The 15,034-nt window shown below is 42.2% G+C and overlaps 1 protein-coding gene across 1 annotated transcript; it reads right to left on the bottom strand.

Moving 5' to 3' along the window:
- Positions 1-505: 505 nt before the first annotated feature.
- On the bottom strand, positions 506-13,087 carry LOC104027379 (carbonic anhydrase 3). Its single transcript, XM_075704912.1, has 7 exons — positions 13,051-13,087; positions 12,780-12,977; positions 9,427-9,545; positions 7,390-7,482; positions 5,426-5,491; positions 1,833-1,988; positions 506-625 (listed from the first exon to the last, which is right to left on the bottom strand). The coding sequence occupies exons 1-7, from the start codon at positions 13,085-13,087 to the stop codon at positions 506-508; spliced, it is 789 nt and encodes a 262-aa protein (XP_075561027.1).
- Positions 13,088-15,034: the final 1,947 nt, after the last annotated feature.

The following is a 15,034-nucleotide window of genomic DNA, read 5'->3' as shown; positions in this document are numbered from 1 at the left end:
AAGGAAAAATCTGGTATGTTAAAGAGGAACTTACTCTTCGGATGTTCACACTGGACATGGGATATCTGAGGAAGATTACTACTAGAGATGCTGCAGGAGCAGGCATTTTAGCTTCTATTCCTGTACTGTTGACCCACTGTTATTTCTGCTTTTCTGAACTACTGGTTCATTTTTCTGCCTTTACTACATTTCATTTGAAATTAATTTTAAATATTGAAACTAAGCCCATTTTTATTTCCAAGACCACATGGCAGAGATGTGACACTATCACAAATGCTGAGGCATTTGTGGTCAAGAATCACGTATCTCTCACATTTCCATATTAAGGTTAGTATTTGCGTACAGTATTTTTTCTGCTTTCAAAATCAGATTCAGTTTTACTACTCAGAATTTCAAGCTGAGAAACACAGATCTGGATCCAGAGGAAAAGCAGTAGACAGCAAAAACTAACTACACTTTGGGATACAGGGATTTTCTCAGGTTCAGCAGAGTGAGACTTGAGACTTCACTTGAAGGAGGCTCTCACTACCCTGCCCTTCAGAGGCTGAAGTGGGCGCCAGTTATCAACCAGTGGGTTCACAGGTTCGTTCTCACCATTCTTGGAAAGGCTACGGAGCTTCGCCATCTGCAAGGAAGGAAAATTAAAGTGTCTGGGTGAATTCAACTGGAAGCAGTGTGGACCTTGATGTCTAGAACAAATTCTTGAGACAGAAAAGGAATTTTCTAATATAATGACAAACATAATGGTAGAGATTATTGGTAGAGACCACTGCAGCCCAACAGCTAGCACTGCTGCTGTGGATCTTTACACTCTTCATCCACAGAATAGTGCATCATATGATCCCTTGCCTGGGCTTTTTCGGATTTCTCCATGACCCCCACTCACAATGTGGAAAAAGAATAGGGGCCTTCTGTGACCCTGCTGGAGCTGGACTGCAGTCAAATCACTTGTGAAAATATGGCTATCTGTGAAGGAGAGTGCACAACTAAGTCTAGGCAAGGTAGTCTGATAGAAAAAGCTGGTCTGAAGAAGTTCATATTTTGTTCTGTAAGGCAGAGAAAGGTATGCCCAACTGGGTCATTAAGTTCAATCACGAATTCAGCACTTAGCCATTGTTCTCCAAATTAATTTCAGTTCAGTGTTGCTGTTGTTACTCTTTCATCAGAATGTAAAATAAATCTGTTCTGAAAACAGCCAAATCAGTAAAAAGGCTATATACCCTGACTTGTACTGCTGAAGCAGAAAACAAAAAGTTTTAACGCAAGAACTGAAAAGAAGGTCACCTTATCCAGACTGGCTCTCTATTCTTTTTCCTGTGTAAATGTAAATGCACGTTTGAGCTATATGAATACAATTAGTACATTAATTTTTAATTAACATTCAGGTTTGCAGGTTCTAGCTAGTTTGATCCTTCTTACTGACAGTTTTTAGGAAGTCAAGATCTGGACCAGCAATTTCTTAAACTGGGAAACCGGCTAAATGTTAGTCTCACTTTTCACTTAATGCTGAAGCCCAGAGAATGAACTGACACTGCTGTGATGGCTGAATTTTGTGGCTTGGGGGCACAAACCTGCGTACGCAGGTTTTCAGGATCCCAAGAACACTCCTGCTAAAGCTATTCCAGGAGGTGTCTAGGAAGAGAGCCTGATTCTCAAGGTCAGTTTTACAGTCCCTTTCAACAGTCCATTCTGTAGCAATTTCTCACAGTCCTCAGCTAAACCTTTTCTTATCAAAAAAGACAAGGTAACATACAGCTTCCAAATCATCACACTGACATACTGACACACTGTTGAGAACTGGCAGAGGAGTAGCAGAACTAGCTGGAGTTTACCTGGTCTGAGCTGACTTCAATCGGCTCCCTCAAGAGAATCCAAGTGATGCACTCCTCACAGGGGGGTGTAGTGAACGAACCATGGTAGGTCCAGTAGTCCCGAGATTTGGGGAAAAGAATTGAAGGATCAAAGTGCTGAAAAGGAGCCTCTTTCCCCTTGGAGAAACAAAAAATAATTCCCTGCAGTAACTCTAGGGATATGCATCTTAAAAGACATCAGTATCTATGTTATAATAAAGGGAGTAATTAAATATAAAGATACATGCAAGAAATCAGTCTCTTTTTCTTCCTGTCAAGCATTTGCCCTGCAATTAGTAACAACTGACATTTTGATTCCACTAATAAATTAAAATAAATTACAAATTGAATTGGGCGGGACCAAAGCAAATTCATTGTTATATTTTTCTATTCTGGAATTATCAAAATTTTGTTTTATTTTGGGTCACTTGGGATAAAAGTTAAAGGCTGTAGCACTGCAGGTACTAGTACCCTTTTTATCCAATAGGACAGTAGCCAGGCATTTATCCCAGATTCATTAGAGTCTTCTCCTCTATCTGAAGGAATTTAAATCTGCAAGTCTCTCTCCTCCCAAAATTGTGCTGTAATTACATTGTCACGGTGACACACTCAATCTTTTTGTTGTCACTACTACAGTTAATGTAAAAAACTAAAATATTTCCTGGAAGAGTACTAGATCCTGAATGTCTTACAACTAAAGGTGATTATCACCAGACAAGGGAAAACTGTAGACACCAGATGTTTCCTGAAAAGTTAATTCTTTTCAACCGAATGGGATACTCAAGAGAATATCTTCACAGGAGTGTGATGAGACTTCCTTGTCCCCTCAGGGTGACAGGAACTAAACAAGAAGGTTCAGTTCTCTACTGGTATTTAGGATGCAGTTCTGGAAAGCAAAATCTATTATGCCTAATTCCTTCTTGGTCCTTTTTGGTCACAACAACCCCATGCAACACTACAGGCTTGGGGAAGAGTGGCTGCAAAGCTGCCTGGCCAAAAAGGACCTGGGGGTGTTGGTTGATAGCCTGCTTAACATGAGCCAGCAGTGTGCCCAAGCAGTGGCCAAGAAGGCCAACAGCATCCTGGCTTGTATCAGGAATAGTGTGGCCAGCAGGAGTAGGGAGGTGATTGTGTCCCTGTACTCGGCGCTGGTGAGGCCGCACCTGGAATACTGTGTCCAGTCTTGGGCCCCTCACTACAAGAAAGACATTGAGGTGCTGGAGTGTGTCCAGAGAAGGACAACAAAGCTGGTGAAGGGTCTGGAGCGCAGGCCTTATGAGGAGCGGCTGAGGGAACTGGGGTTGTTTAGCCTGGAGAAGAGGAGGCTGAGGGGAGACCTTATCGCTCTCTACAACTCCCTGAAAGGAGGTTGTAGTGAGGTGGGTGTTGGTCTCTTCTCCCAAGTAGTTAGTGATAGGACAAGAGGAAATGGGCTCAAGCTGCACCAGGGGAGGTTTAGATTGGATATCAGGAAAAATTTCTTTACGGAAAGGGTAGTCAAGCATTGGAAGAGGCTGCCCAGAGAGGTGGTGGAGTCCCCATCCCTGGAAGTGTTCAAAAAACGGGTAGACGTGGCACTTAGGGACATGGTTTAGTAGGTATGGTGGTGTTGGGTTGATGGTTGGACTGATGATCTTAGAGGTTCTTTCCAATCTTAATGATTCCTAGTTTTTACTTTCATTATAAATGATCCAGCCACCAAGCCAGGAAACATGAAATTGCTACTCTACCTTTAATTGGTTCACTGATGGACTTGGTAATGTTAGGTTAGTGGTTGGACTGGATGATCTTAAAGGTCTTTTCCAACCTAAACGATTCTATGATTCTCCTATCATTGAGAATCTTCTCTAGATGGGAACAGTGTATTACCCTACAAAATGCAATGGGAGGAACTGAAATCTTTTCCACACATCCTTGCATAAAATATGGGTGGAAAGAATAACATCAAGACTCCAAATATATCTTCCTGACAAAATTATTCTGTAAATTCAATATGAGTTTGCAAATAACTTCACAAACAAAACTGTGCTTTTTCAGTAAATACAGTACAGTGTCCAAGAAACTCCTCTGTCTGTAATGTATCATAGCAGTTGAAACTGCATGTGCGATAAATACACTGGTAATACTATCCATTAACCTTTCCTGAAAAATAAATCTTGGTAAAATGTATGTGACGACAGGGAAAAAAAAAAAGTGTAAGAGATAAAATACAAGATGTGGCTGTTTGCATATGCACCTATCTTTTCTCTTTTTTTCTTCACCTATTGCTTTTTCCAGAACCACTACAGAGAACATCTGTATGTAGGAAACCAGACTTCTATTTTTTTGCTGTTAGAAGTCATAAAACTTCTAGTTAGACAGTCTCAGATAGAATGTAATGGAGTGGGTATCACTGCCATCTGGTTATCATTATACGTCAGTTTTTCACAGGGTGATCGATCAACTTCTAATTAATTGTGGCAAAGCTCTTCTGCATGTAAATGGCCAAAAGATTATATAGGGATTACGAGAGAAAGCTGAATCTGTATCAAGACAGAGATCATTGACACAGCAGGGGGAGCAATGGGTAGGGTAAAAAAAATGACCTCCAGTTCCCTCAGCAGAAAGAACTGAATTGTATCTCAAGACTAACAAAAGGTTGAAAAAATAAATTAATATGACTCTGAGGGAGGAGAGAACAGATTTCAGGCTCATACCCACACATCAATGGCAGTACATACATACATAAATTAAATGCAAGAAATTCTGCTACATTTGGAAGAAAGTGCTTACAAAATTTGTATAATTCAGTCCTGGTGATCTGGTGCTATGTTCAGTGTCAAATAAAAAAGGGACTTTTCTTTTAGCATCATTAGAATCATAAAGCTTATCATGAAGTAGAATTGCTAAAGTATACCTAGAGGTTTATGTTAAATAGCAGTAGATCAAGTATCACAATTCTCTGCAAAGAACTCCCTTCTGCAGTTGTACCTGTGCAATAGGTATCGACTTTGGTCCTTAGATCATTAATCAATAACTGAAAACCAGTTTGGAATAGGCTTGCAATGCTATTTGCACCAGTTTTATAGGAAGACAGAACCTAGGACTGGTGCAGAAACTGTACCCTGTAATCCCTTTTATAAATTAATTCAGTTCCATCTTAAAACTAATAAAGTTTTTAATCTCTTACACTGACTGGGAACTTGCTCCATCATTGCTACTAGTTTCTTCTCGTTCCAGGCTAACTAAATTTCTGACTCAATTATATGCATTTGTTTGGGCCACTGCTGTCCTCAAATTCAAAAGCTTTTCATTTCTTCTTGATATTTGCACACCAGCATATTTTTACAGAGCAGTATCAGTAAGACTATCAATTGTGCGTGCAAGGATTGACACAAAATCCTCCACAAGAATACTTACAGAAGTGAGGACTTATACGTTTACTTAAGCAAAAGACAGTGTCCTGCTCCACAGTCCAATGTATCTGGTGCTACTGTTAGGTATTAGAATGATGCCAAAAAGAGTGAATCTGAACTTCTGATTTCTGCTTGTGCTGCTTTTCAACTACATTATATCACAAAAATTGGTTTTAATACCTTGGTCTTAATGTTATCAATTTCTTCAAGAATTCTCTTCATCTCTGGTTTGGGATTTTTTCCAACCTGTAATGCAAAGCACAAGTACTGTATTTTTTCATCGTGTTCCACAGTATTTGAAAGAAATTCAGTACATCCCATCTGTCAAGTTAGGCAGGAGTACTCTCAGAGCATCCAGTACAGACTGACACAAAACTTTGAGTGATAAAAGAACATCCGGAATAACAGACTCAAGTAACTGGCTTTGCAATTAAAAACTGTGTTGAAAGACTCTACAAGGTATCTCCCACTGTCTGAGGAACAAACTGCTTACTCAGACAGTGTCATCTACCAGCCTAGCCCTTGGCTCCTGGTTTGAAAGCAACCACAACCACTGTGAGATGTATAAGCACTCAGCAAAATGTTGATAGTCTGAACAGCTGGCGTTCCTGCAGACGCTTCAAACATTCTGCAGCACATATACGGTCAGATTAGAGTTGATGTAAGACATATGATGAGATTCACGTCGTGACCTCCTCAAGCTATGGGGTCATTTTATTGCTTGTGTTCAAGTCATTCAGCACCTCCAAAAGCTTTGACATGGCTCTGCATCCCAGAAGAGTAAAGATAGTATGCAAAAGACATGCTGTTATTGACATGTCTTGTTCCAAAATAGATTAAATTCAGTTCTTCGGGAGATAATTCAATCTCTGTTTTAGCAATACTCAAAATCCCAGTCATGGAATATGACAAACCCAGACGAAAACAACAGCTCCTACACCGACGAGCAATAAGGAAACAGGGAAAGAAGGCCAGAGAAGATACAGTGATACTACTTTTCTAGACCTTTTAGCTGACCTTAGCATGGTTAATAGGAACATAATGTTATACTATATAAGTTGTGTTTTACCAGATAAAGCTTTAGCCTAAAATAGACCAAAAGAAATGACAAAGGAAGAATAATTGAAGGACATAGTCATAGGGGAGAATCTGGACAGGTGCTGACCTTCTGTCACTTTCAGTTTAAACTAACCAGAAGAAAAAAGGTCAGGCTGGCTCACAGTATAACAGAATTAAAATGACATTAGATCTAGCCTGTCCAGGGACACTGTGGCAAAATTAATTATATCCACTTGCTATTGCTTGTACGAATGCAGCTTACTAGTGATAAAACAATAAAAGAAGAACTATTCTCTGATGCTGTGTTCAAGCTGAAATGCCCACCTGCAGGTAAAATGACAGCCAGATAGCTGAAGTTTGCATAATTTATCACTATTAGATCATCTGCCTGTTAGTGTTTCTCAGTGTCCTAGACCACATGCAGATTCGATAGTGGGATTCCTTTCTTTCTGTTAAGTTTATAAAAAATCAATTGGAAAATATTGGTACAGTATTCTTTTGTTATGAAGCTGCTGTATTTCAAGGTTAAAATGTTCAGTGAACTTCTTTTACCACCAGTTCTTTTCAAATACTTGGTCTTTTTGGAGCAGGTTTGTTGATCTCCTTTTGATTCCCAGCTCATGTGGGGATCAGCAAGAGACCAAGGACAGGAATCAGTCAACATAACCTTGCTGACAGGTAGATACAATACCTGCTAGCAGACAAAGGGCAGGAGGAAACACTCTTCCTATGCCGACTGTCCTCCTCACTCAGTACACATCACAGCACAGAGCTGGTCAGCTATCAGGGACAAAGTTAGCAAGTGTCCCAGGCGTGAAGTTGTGTGTCTCTTGTTCAATACCACCCGTGATATGTGCCACTGGTGTCACAAATGGTGTCAGAAGTCGGCTCTGAACGGGTTAGTGCATGGAATCTGGAGGGCCCAAGGACATATGTGACTTCAGTCTGTGCATCGCTTTGAATGTTTTCCTGTAAAATGATACAGTGCAGGGAAAAACAATGGGAACTTTTGCCCTGGCACTAGAGAAAGATAAAAAAAACCACAGAAAATTATAAAGACTTGATTGTAAAGATTTGCTACTTACTTTCAGAAAAATGCCCACAACAGCCACACCATCAGGTTGTTTCACAGCTCCAGCAAAATTACCGTGTTTTGGATTCCAGTGCACCATATGTAACTAAAAATCAATGAAACCTCAGCTATAAATGCAAGAAATGGCCAACAGCGCAATCTTACAACCTTTTACATTAAAATAAGTTTCCAGTACACAGTAAGTAAAGGAATGGACCCAAAGAAGAAAACTATACGTATTTCCTATTCCTCTTCCCATGCTTCCATGCGCTCACTTTCTATAAGCATCACTTTGCATTTAATTGAATCATAAAAGAAGGAAAATGGAGTTTACCACACAATACCTTTAAAAATTAATCAGATGATTCAACCATAAACAGTTTAACCCAAGCACATGGCATGCACACATGCAGTGCATAAAACACCTACTGACATGCACTTCATCTCAAGTAGAGTTTTAGATCTTCATGTTATGCAGATAACAGCTCAAGGATTTACACTGGGTTGTATGCAGTACCTATGTTATTGTTTTGCATCTCTTGCTACTTTCGGCACACTGTACTGGAAAGGAGTGGAAATAGTAACCTGACATTTCTTTCTCATTTCTACTTTCAACAATGCTGTATTTTGAGGATGTATTTCAAATTTTTACATCTCTTCCAGAAAATCTCTGGCTTCTGCACAGAGCTACAAATGCTGCAACCAGCAGTGTGGAATCTCGAAATAAGTAGTGTCTGGAACATAGCGCCATACAAAAAAAAAAAAATAGGAGTCTGGTGCAAATTTTTGACTTTTTTTTTAACACAGTAATAATTATCTAAAATAACATCAAAATAATTTGCCCTGAATATAAATTAATGTATTGCCCTCTGTTTCTTTTCTCTTGAGGATAAGGATATCATTGCTAAGGATAAAGGTGGAGCAGCCATATATCTTTGGTTGAATTCTAGCAAAATTTCGTACATTCCAGGCTGTCTTCTCCTGTCAATAAATATTTGAGTACTGGAAACAAAAGCAGAAGTAAAAAGTCTGTGCTTGAACTAACCAAGAAATGGCTTGAAGGAGCAGAATTTGTCTGTTTAGTCGGCCACAGAAAGTAGAACATTAACACAGTTTGGCTGTGGCTAAGGAATGGGAAAAAAACCCCAAACAATCACCCACAGTCATCTCTGCAATGTTTGTGCACACTGACTCAGCAACGTATCTGCCTGAATTTTCTCCTACAATAGGTGGGTAAACCCTCTGTAAGCTCTGCACCTTGAGGGTATAGGTGGAAGGCAGGAAAACACTACTGCAGACTTTTTGTGGGCGTAGGCATGTATTTTGAGCCTATTCTCAAATAAGGTAGAGGGAGGTGGTAACATTTGCTAGCAATTCACTAGCATCAATAGTGAATTCACTTATATTTATTACCTGAAGAAGTCTTCAGGGCCTAGAGCAGCCATTAATTTTGGCAAATTTGGACAACAATAGTGCAGTAGTTTACATTAAAAAAAACCCTCAAACATCTCTTTTCCACAGTTCCCAAAAATAAACCTAGGGATTTTAAAGCACAGATGTTCAGAAACTAGAAAATACTCTTTACCACTCTGAATCAGTTTGAAGGTGGATCTAATTTTGAATGTCAGTTTATCAAATGTGCTTTTAGCGAGTTTTTCTACTCATTAGTAATGCTTTCTGAAACTAACTTATAATTCAAGCTATACCAGAAATGGCTAAAAACCAAAAAACATCAGCAGAAAACAGATCTTCCTATTTAGAAATAACAGATCGCTCTGTCTCAAATATTTTTAAAACATTCTAAAACACTGGCAAAAACTCTTGCTTGAAGAAGCAAATTCCATGTTAGTATATACTTGCAAAGATACATTTGTTGGCAGATGCAACGTATCCCACTGCACGCTGACGAATAGTCACAAGTTTCATAGACAGATTTTAGATAAAAATCCATAGCTAAATACTTGCAAAAGGGAGAATGGTTAATCCGTTCAGATGCACAATCATTCAAATTCCAGTTAATACTGAATACTACTATTAAAATAAGTCCTACCTCTGCTGCATATTTCACCCCATCTATAACATGCTCAGAGCCATGGTCATCAGAGGAACCCCAATGCAAGTGAAGCTGACGCAGCCTGTAGGCTCCCGTGAGCGGCCCACCTCTCAGCACTGCAATTGATAATCTACATCAACACTAGCCTACAAAATGCTGACATACACGTTCACTGAACGGGGACTCATACTCTTGTAAATCCAGCTGATTGCTGTGGGGGTCACAACACTCACCAGTTTACAAGATTGAGGCTGAATTCTGTTATCACTCAGGAAGAGTCCTGTTTGATGTGAAAACTGTGGAAGCTGCTGTGAGTCAAGCACAGAATCAAACCCCAGAAGCCCAACAATTCCCTTGACTCTTGGCAAGTGGACACACTATAGTTCCTGATGTGCAGAGAGAAGGAAGGTGTTCACAGCTGATTCTTGTCAATAAATGGTTTGTTGTGAAATGGTTGGGGATAAGACTGTGAAATTAACCCAAAGGTGCTTTGAAGCATACCTCTAGTCCATGACTGGCATACCTTTTACAGTTCAGACAACTAAACAACGGTTACAGCATAGTTTGCTGCTTCTTAGAAAACAAAACAAAACCATCTATTTCTTGAAAGTGAGGGAAGAGAAGAAAGTTTAAGTCAAATGAGTCAGAGAAGTGTTCTTGAGCTATAGTCCACATTTAACATTGCCACCAAGGAAACAAATTAAGAAGCTATTATTTCTGCTGTTCTTAGCCAAATAATGCTGACCATGCATCAGTCTGACAGTTTACATCAACTCTGACTTTGAAAACATCACACCTGCTCTTTCAGTTTGGGGATTCTTTCGAGCAGGGACTGCTTGCAGGATAAGCTCTCAAATGTATTTTTCATTCATCACCTAAGGCAGGAATGAGATGTGTTTCCTTACACAGCAAGCTGATAATGCAGTGCCAGAAGACCTTGTTTAAATAGCATTCAAGTTTGAACTTCTACCAATAGCTTTGAAGTTCAAAGTTAACATTGAAATAATATTTAAATCCTCTTGTGCCCAATGGTCTCAAATTAATTCTTGATATCATATGTGTTGGAATACCTACACAGAGCAAGAGGTTTAACTTTGCAGTTTCTCTTTTTAGTTGGTAGGTGTCATAGCCATTGGGGGGCAGAAACAAAGCACTGCGTTGCGTTTTAAGCATGCAGTTCCTCTTTGTTTTTGGAGTTTGTTCATACATAAATAAATTATCATAATTAACTCAATACAGTATTGAGTAAGCCTTCTGTAGAAGCCTTTAGTGGAAAATATAATATGTCACATAATAAATTATTATTATTATTGTTTCACTTTTGAATGTAGGAGAAATAAGACATAGACTCTAAGGCCCAAATAGAATCATAGAATGCTTTGGGCTGGAAGGGACCTTGAGAGACCATCGAGCCCAACCCCCCTGCAGTAAGCAGGGATTGAACCTGTGAACTTGGCGTTAATCCTTACAAATATTTGCTTGCCATTTCACACTGGAATCAATGGGAGGCAGGAACTTTCAGGAGCTGAATTTATATGATCTACCTACATTTACAAGCTAAATCAGTGTCAGAGCTGGAAACTCATTTAGCAGTCGTTTCTTACAAGTGGCCCTTTCCAGACCTCAAATACCGTGAAGCACTTGGAAGCAGCACTTCATAATGGTATGCAGAGCTCTCTAGCATAAAAATAAATCTTTTTAACATTCAAAATTTTCCATGTGATTAGATCAGAAAAAGGCTATCTTCAAGGTAGATTTCTTTTTCCAGTTAAAATCAGGTCTGTGACTACTACTTATCCTCAGCTGCTGCCACCACAGAAGCCAAGAAATGAAGGTAATGTTTATGAAATGCTTTCTCATGTGGTTTTTCAGAGCTGTCAAACATTGTACTTGATTCCAATCAGACACATCCCTATGACAGGCTTGAGCCCTACACTACTGTACAGCAGCCTCCAGAAAGTTAGTAACAGGAGCAGGGAGTGAATGTACACGCTGGGTGTCCAGAGGAACAACAGAGATGATGGGGAGGGGAGAGGCAGGGAGGGAGTGGAGGGAAGATGATTCAGAGGAAGGGCTGCGCCAAGGGCTGCACTCGGCTTGGCCAAATCAGGATCTTTCTCCAATACAGTTCCCTGGGCAGACATGTTCTTGAGCAGCCTCTGTCTAAACATTTCAGCCTTTAGGAAGCTGCAAAGACAGAGCAGAACCACCATGTGAAAAGGTTCATAATCAATTTACTTTCCATGCTTTGAGTCACGGCATTGATTTTGTGCTTGTGGAAGAGCATTCCATGTTATAACAGAAGGTTTAATGTATGGTTTGTCTGAGGCCAATGTGCAGAAACTGCAGTAATAAATACTAAAGCACAATACAAATACTTAACAAAGAGATGGTCCCTGTCCTAAATAGCTTAGATTCCACCTGCGAGATATGGAACAATAACAATTAGCTGTAATGGTAAATAAAGGAGTTCAAGGAAACAAAAAGCTCATCAAGATAAACAAGTGAGATAGTAACCTTTCAATGTACTGCAGATTCTATGTATTTCATCAATTATATAGCTTACTAAGAACAAAAACCCGATACAAATGCCATCAAAGCAGATACAGAAAAATACAATGGAAAGTAACTTTGTTTTCCATTAATTAAATTGCTTTCCTTCTTGCTAAAGGACTGATCAATACTGCATGCTCTTGAGATGTCTTCGCATTATACAGTATCGTGAACTGATTATTTATTTTGACTGTTGTTGCCTGTCTGCATTCAGAGCTATGCACTGATACAGCTCTGGAATCAAGTTTTGAACAATTTAACTTAGGAATTAGAGAGTGCTCTCTCTTGATTAAATAACAAAGCCGTTTCACAGCTTTCCAGAAGCTACGAAATGCTACTACCATAAATGCTGTTTTCATAGCTTTTTCAGGCTGTGGAGGCTCTTAAGACTTAGAAGAAATCAAGACCACAGTCAGTGGACACGCGCAAGTTTTGTGTTTACCAAAGTGCCTCAGAGCGCACACTAAACCCCCCTGGGTGACACCCTCTCCCCTTACACCAAACCTGAGGATGCAGTGTGTGTTGAAGGAGGTGACTTGGGGAAGAGAAGTCCACCTTCCAGCTCAGTCTGTATTTCAGGGGTGCCCCTGCAGCTCCAGCCTCCCGGCCCCACCTACGGCGGACCTCAGCATGGCTGGATCCACCAGAATAACCTCCGGGAGCATCTTTTTTACGTGCCCGAATGACTCTTCTCCACCAGCCTCCATAGGCCAGGCACCACAGGATGCGTTTTGATTCCCAAGCGCTTTGCAAACCTCAGTTCCTACCAACCCCCAAAAGCCGAAGCAGAAACCAACCTGATCGATCAAAACTGTCGTCGAAGACGACTCGGCAGGTGCGCCCGTTGTTCAGGATGGTTTTCGCTGCCCCGGGGTCGTAACTGGCGTGCCAACTGGAGAGAGAAGCGTCGTGCCGCACGTCTTTGCTGTTGATCTCGATGGGCGACTGCTTGTCCCCCTTGGCCATGGGGTAGTTCTCATGCCAGTGCTCGGGTCCTGAGGGGGAAAGGCAGGGAAATGTGGCTCCGGCTCGCCCCGGCCGGCCCGGCGGCCCCGCGCCCCCACTCACCGTTGTCCTTCTCGTAGCCCCACACGGACTGGGCCATGGTGCCGTGCCCGCGCCCCGTCCCTCACCCTCCGCGGCGGCTCTGGCGGCGCCGTGCCCTCCTCCCGCCCTCCCTCCTTCCCTCCTGCCCCGGGGGGCTTTTTATAGACCGCCGCGGCTCCCTGAGGAGGGGAGGGCAGGGGGAGGGCGGCGGCGGGAGGCTGCGAGGCGGGCAGGGGCGGCCGCCGGGCCGTGAGGAGCCGCGGGGGCGGGGAGAGCCATTTCCTGCCCCCCCCCACCCCGGCCCGCGACGAGAAAGAGGGATGGCGGCGGGACCCAGCGGCCCCCTTCACCCCCCCCGCTCCCCGCAGGGCACGCCTCAGCCCGCCCTGCCCCGGGGGTGGGAAAGGCAGGGCACCCCTGCACCGAGGAGAGCGGGCCGGAGGGTGCTGGTGCTGAACCTGCGGCAGAAATGGCGGGAGCGGCCGGCAGCCCCCACGGAGGGGCGTGGAGCCAGGCTCGGGTGGAGGAGCGGCTACGGGCAGAGCTAGCCCGCTGCTCAAGCACCCGGAGCCCCCCAGAAGGGAACGCCGGACCCCGGCCCGGCCCAGCCTGCGCGGTTTTCCCGTCTGCGGGCAGTGCCGCAGGCGTGAAGTCCGCCCGGATGATTTGGGGCGAGCTCCCGGGGCAGGCTGCAGAGCTCCGGCGTCACTGCTCTCACAAATACTCCCATTTCACAGCTCCGAAAGGCACCGTATCTGCCTGGAAGGGTATCTCATGGCCTGCAAAACCATGCTGTTACGCAGCGCTAGCCTCCGCCAGCCCCAAATGAGGCCATTCCTGGCTATTCGGTCAAATTCGGGTTTGACGTCGTCCAGTCGATTCTCCTTTGTGCCGGGAGCTTTACACCAAATGCGTTTCTCATGTTAGGCAACTTAGCAGTCAGTATTTTGGTCAGGAAAACAGCTGTTTTTCAGATGACGGAGAGTTAGTGATCGGTATGGTTGTGTTAGTTGGCTTTGTCTCTACATCTGTGTTGAACACTCAAAGGTTTTCTTTCAAATGCCAGTTTCGCTGCAGTCCCCCTTGGCTTTGTCAGTCCACGTTACCGCTGCTGCAACTGTATCTACGTCGAGCTAAATACTACCTCAAACTACATACCTCGAGCTAAATAATATCCCAAGCTAAATAGTTGGGAGTCAGCCAAGAAGCATGGTGAACCATGGAGGTTTCCAACATAGTTGCAGCAAACTTGCTCAGATGCTTCTTGTACCCATCAGCACTGGAAAGCAGCATGGAAATAAATCTGCAGCTTTGAGAGGTTGTAAAGCCTTTGTATTGGTGAGGTACAGGGAAAAGGTTGAGAAGCTGCAGTATACAGAGCCTCAGATTAATTCGGTGATATTTCATGTCCCAAAACTAGCTGGAAGATAAAGGTTCCCCTTCTAGCTTACCTACATAGTTAGGCTAATAAATAACTTTGTTTAGGGTAACTGCAATGATTTCTTTAAACTTGTTTAGTAAATTCTTCTTGCTCTGAGGTTGATCTCAAGTGGACATCCCCCCTTTAAGACAGAGGTAGGACAAGATCTCTCACTTAGGAATCTGCACCTGAGAAGGTTTATATAGAGGTGTATATAGTGTCTTTATATAGAGAAGATATGTCAGATTGACGCTCACTAAACCTTAGCAACTTACATGGTATATCGTAAGAGGTGTTCCTCTTACCATCTTTAAAGATAAAAAGACGGGCTCATTATCAAAGTGTCCTTCAAAAAACATAGTTCCTCATATCTTCCTTAGGCAGAATTCAATTAAGAACATACTAGGAGGTGATTTAGGTACAATGGTATGGAAAATTACTTCTTTTCACTTTCAAAAGAAAACTCCGAAACAAAAGAAAACACAATCTTTTACTCTGTCATCAATCAAACGGATAACTTCACATTTGTTGCAAGGACAGGCGTGTAAAATTGACACCTGTTGCAATTTTAATTCAGAAAGCTTA

Source organism: Pelecanus crispus, chromosome 2, assembly GCF_030463565.1.
Source record: "Pelecanus crispus isolate bPelCri1 chromosome 2, bPelCri1.pri, whole genome shotgun sequence".
NCBI lineage: Eukaryota > Metazoa > Chordata > Aves > Pelecaniformes > Pelecanidae > Pelecanus > Pelecanus crispus.
The sequence above is the reverse complement of the archived record's forward strand: the minus strand, read 5'-3'. Positions and strand labels throughout refer to the sequence as shown.

Bases quoted from the DNA above. Each gene is read 5' to 3' on its own strand.
- LOC104027379 (XM_075704912.1), bottom strand. From the start codon at position 13,087: ATGGCCCAGTCCGTGTGGGGCTACGAGAAGGACAACG. The intron at 12,978-13,050 runs GTGAGTGGGGGC...TTTCCCCCTCAG, and splicing joins GGGCTACGAGAAGGACAACG to GACCCGAGCACTGGCATGAG. The intron at 7,483-9,426 runs GTAGGACTTATT...ATTGATTTTTAG, and splicing joins GGGTGAAATATGCAGCAGAG to TTACATATGGTGCACTGGAA.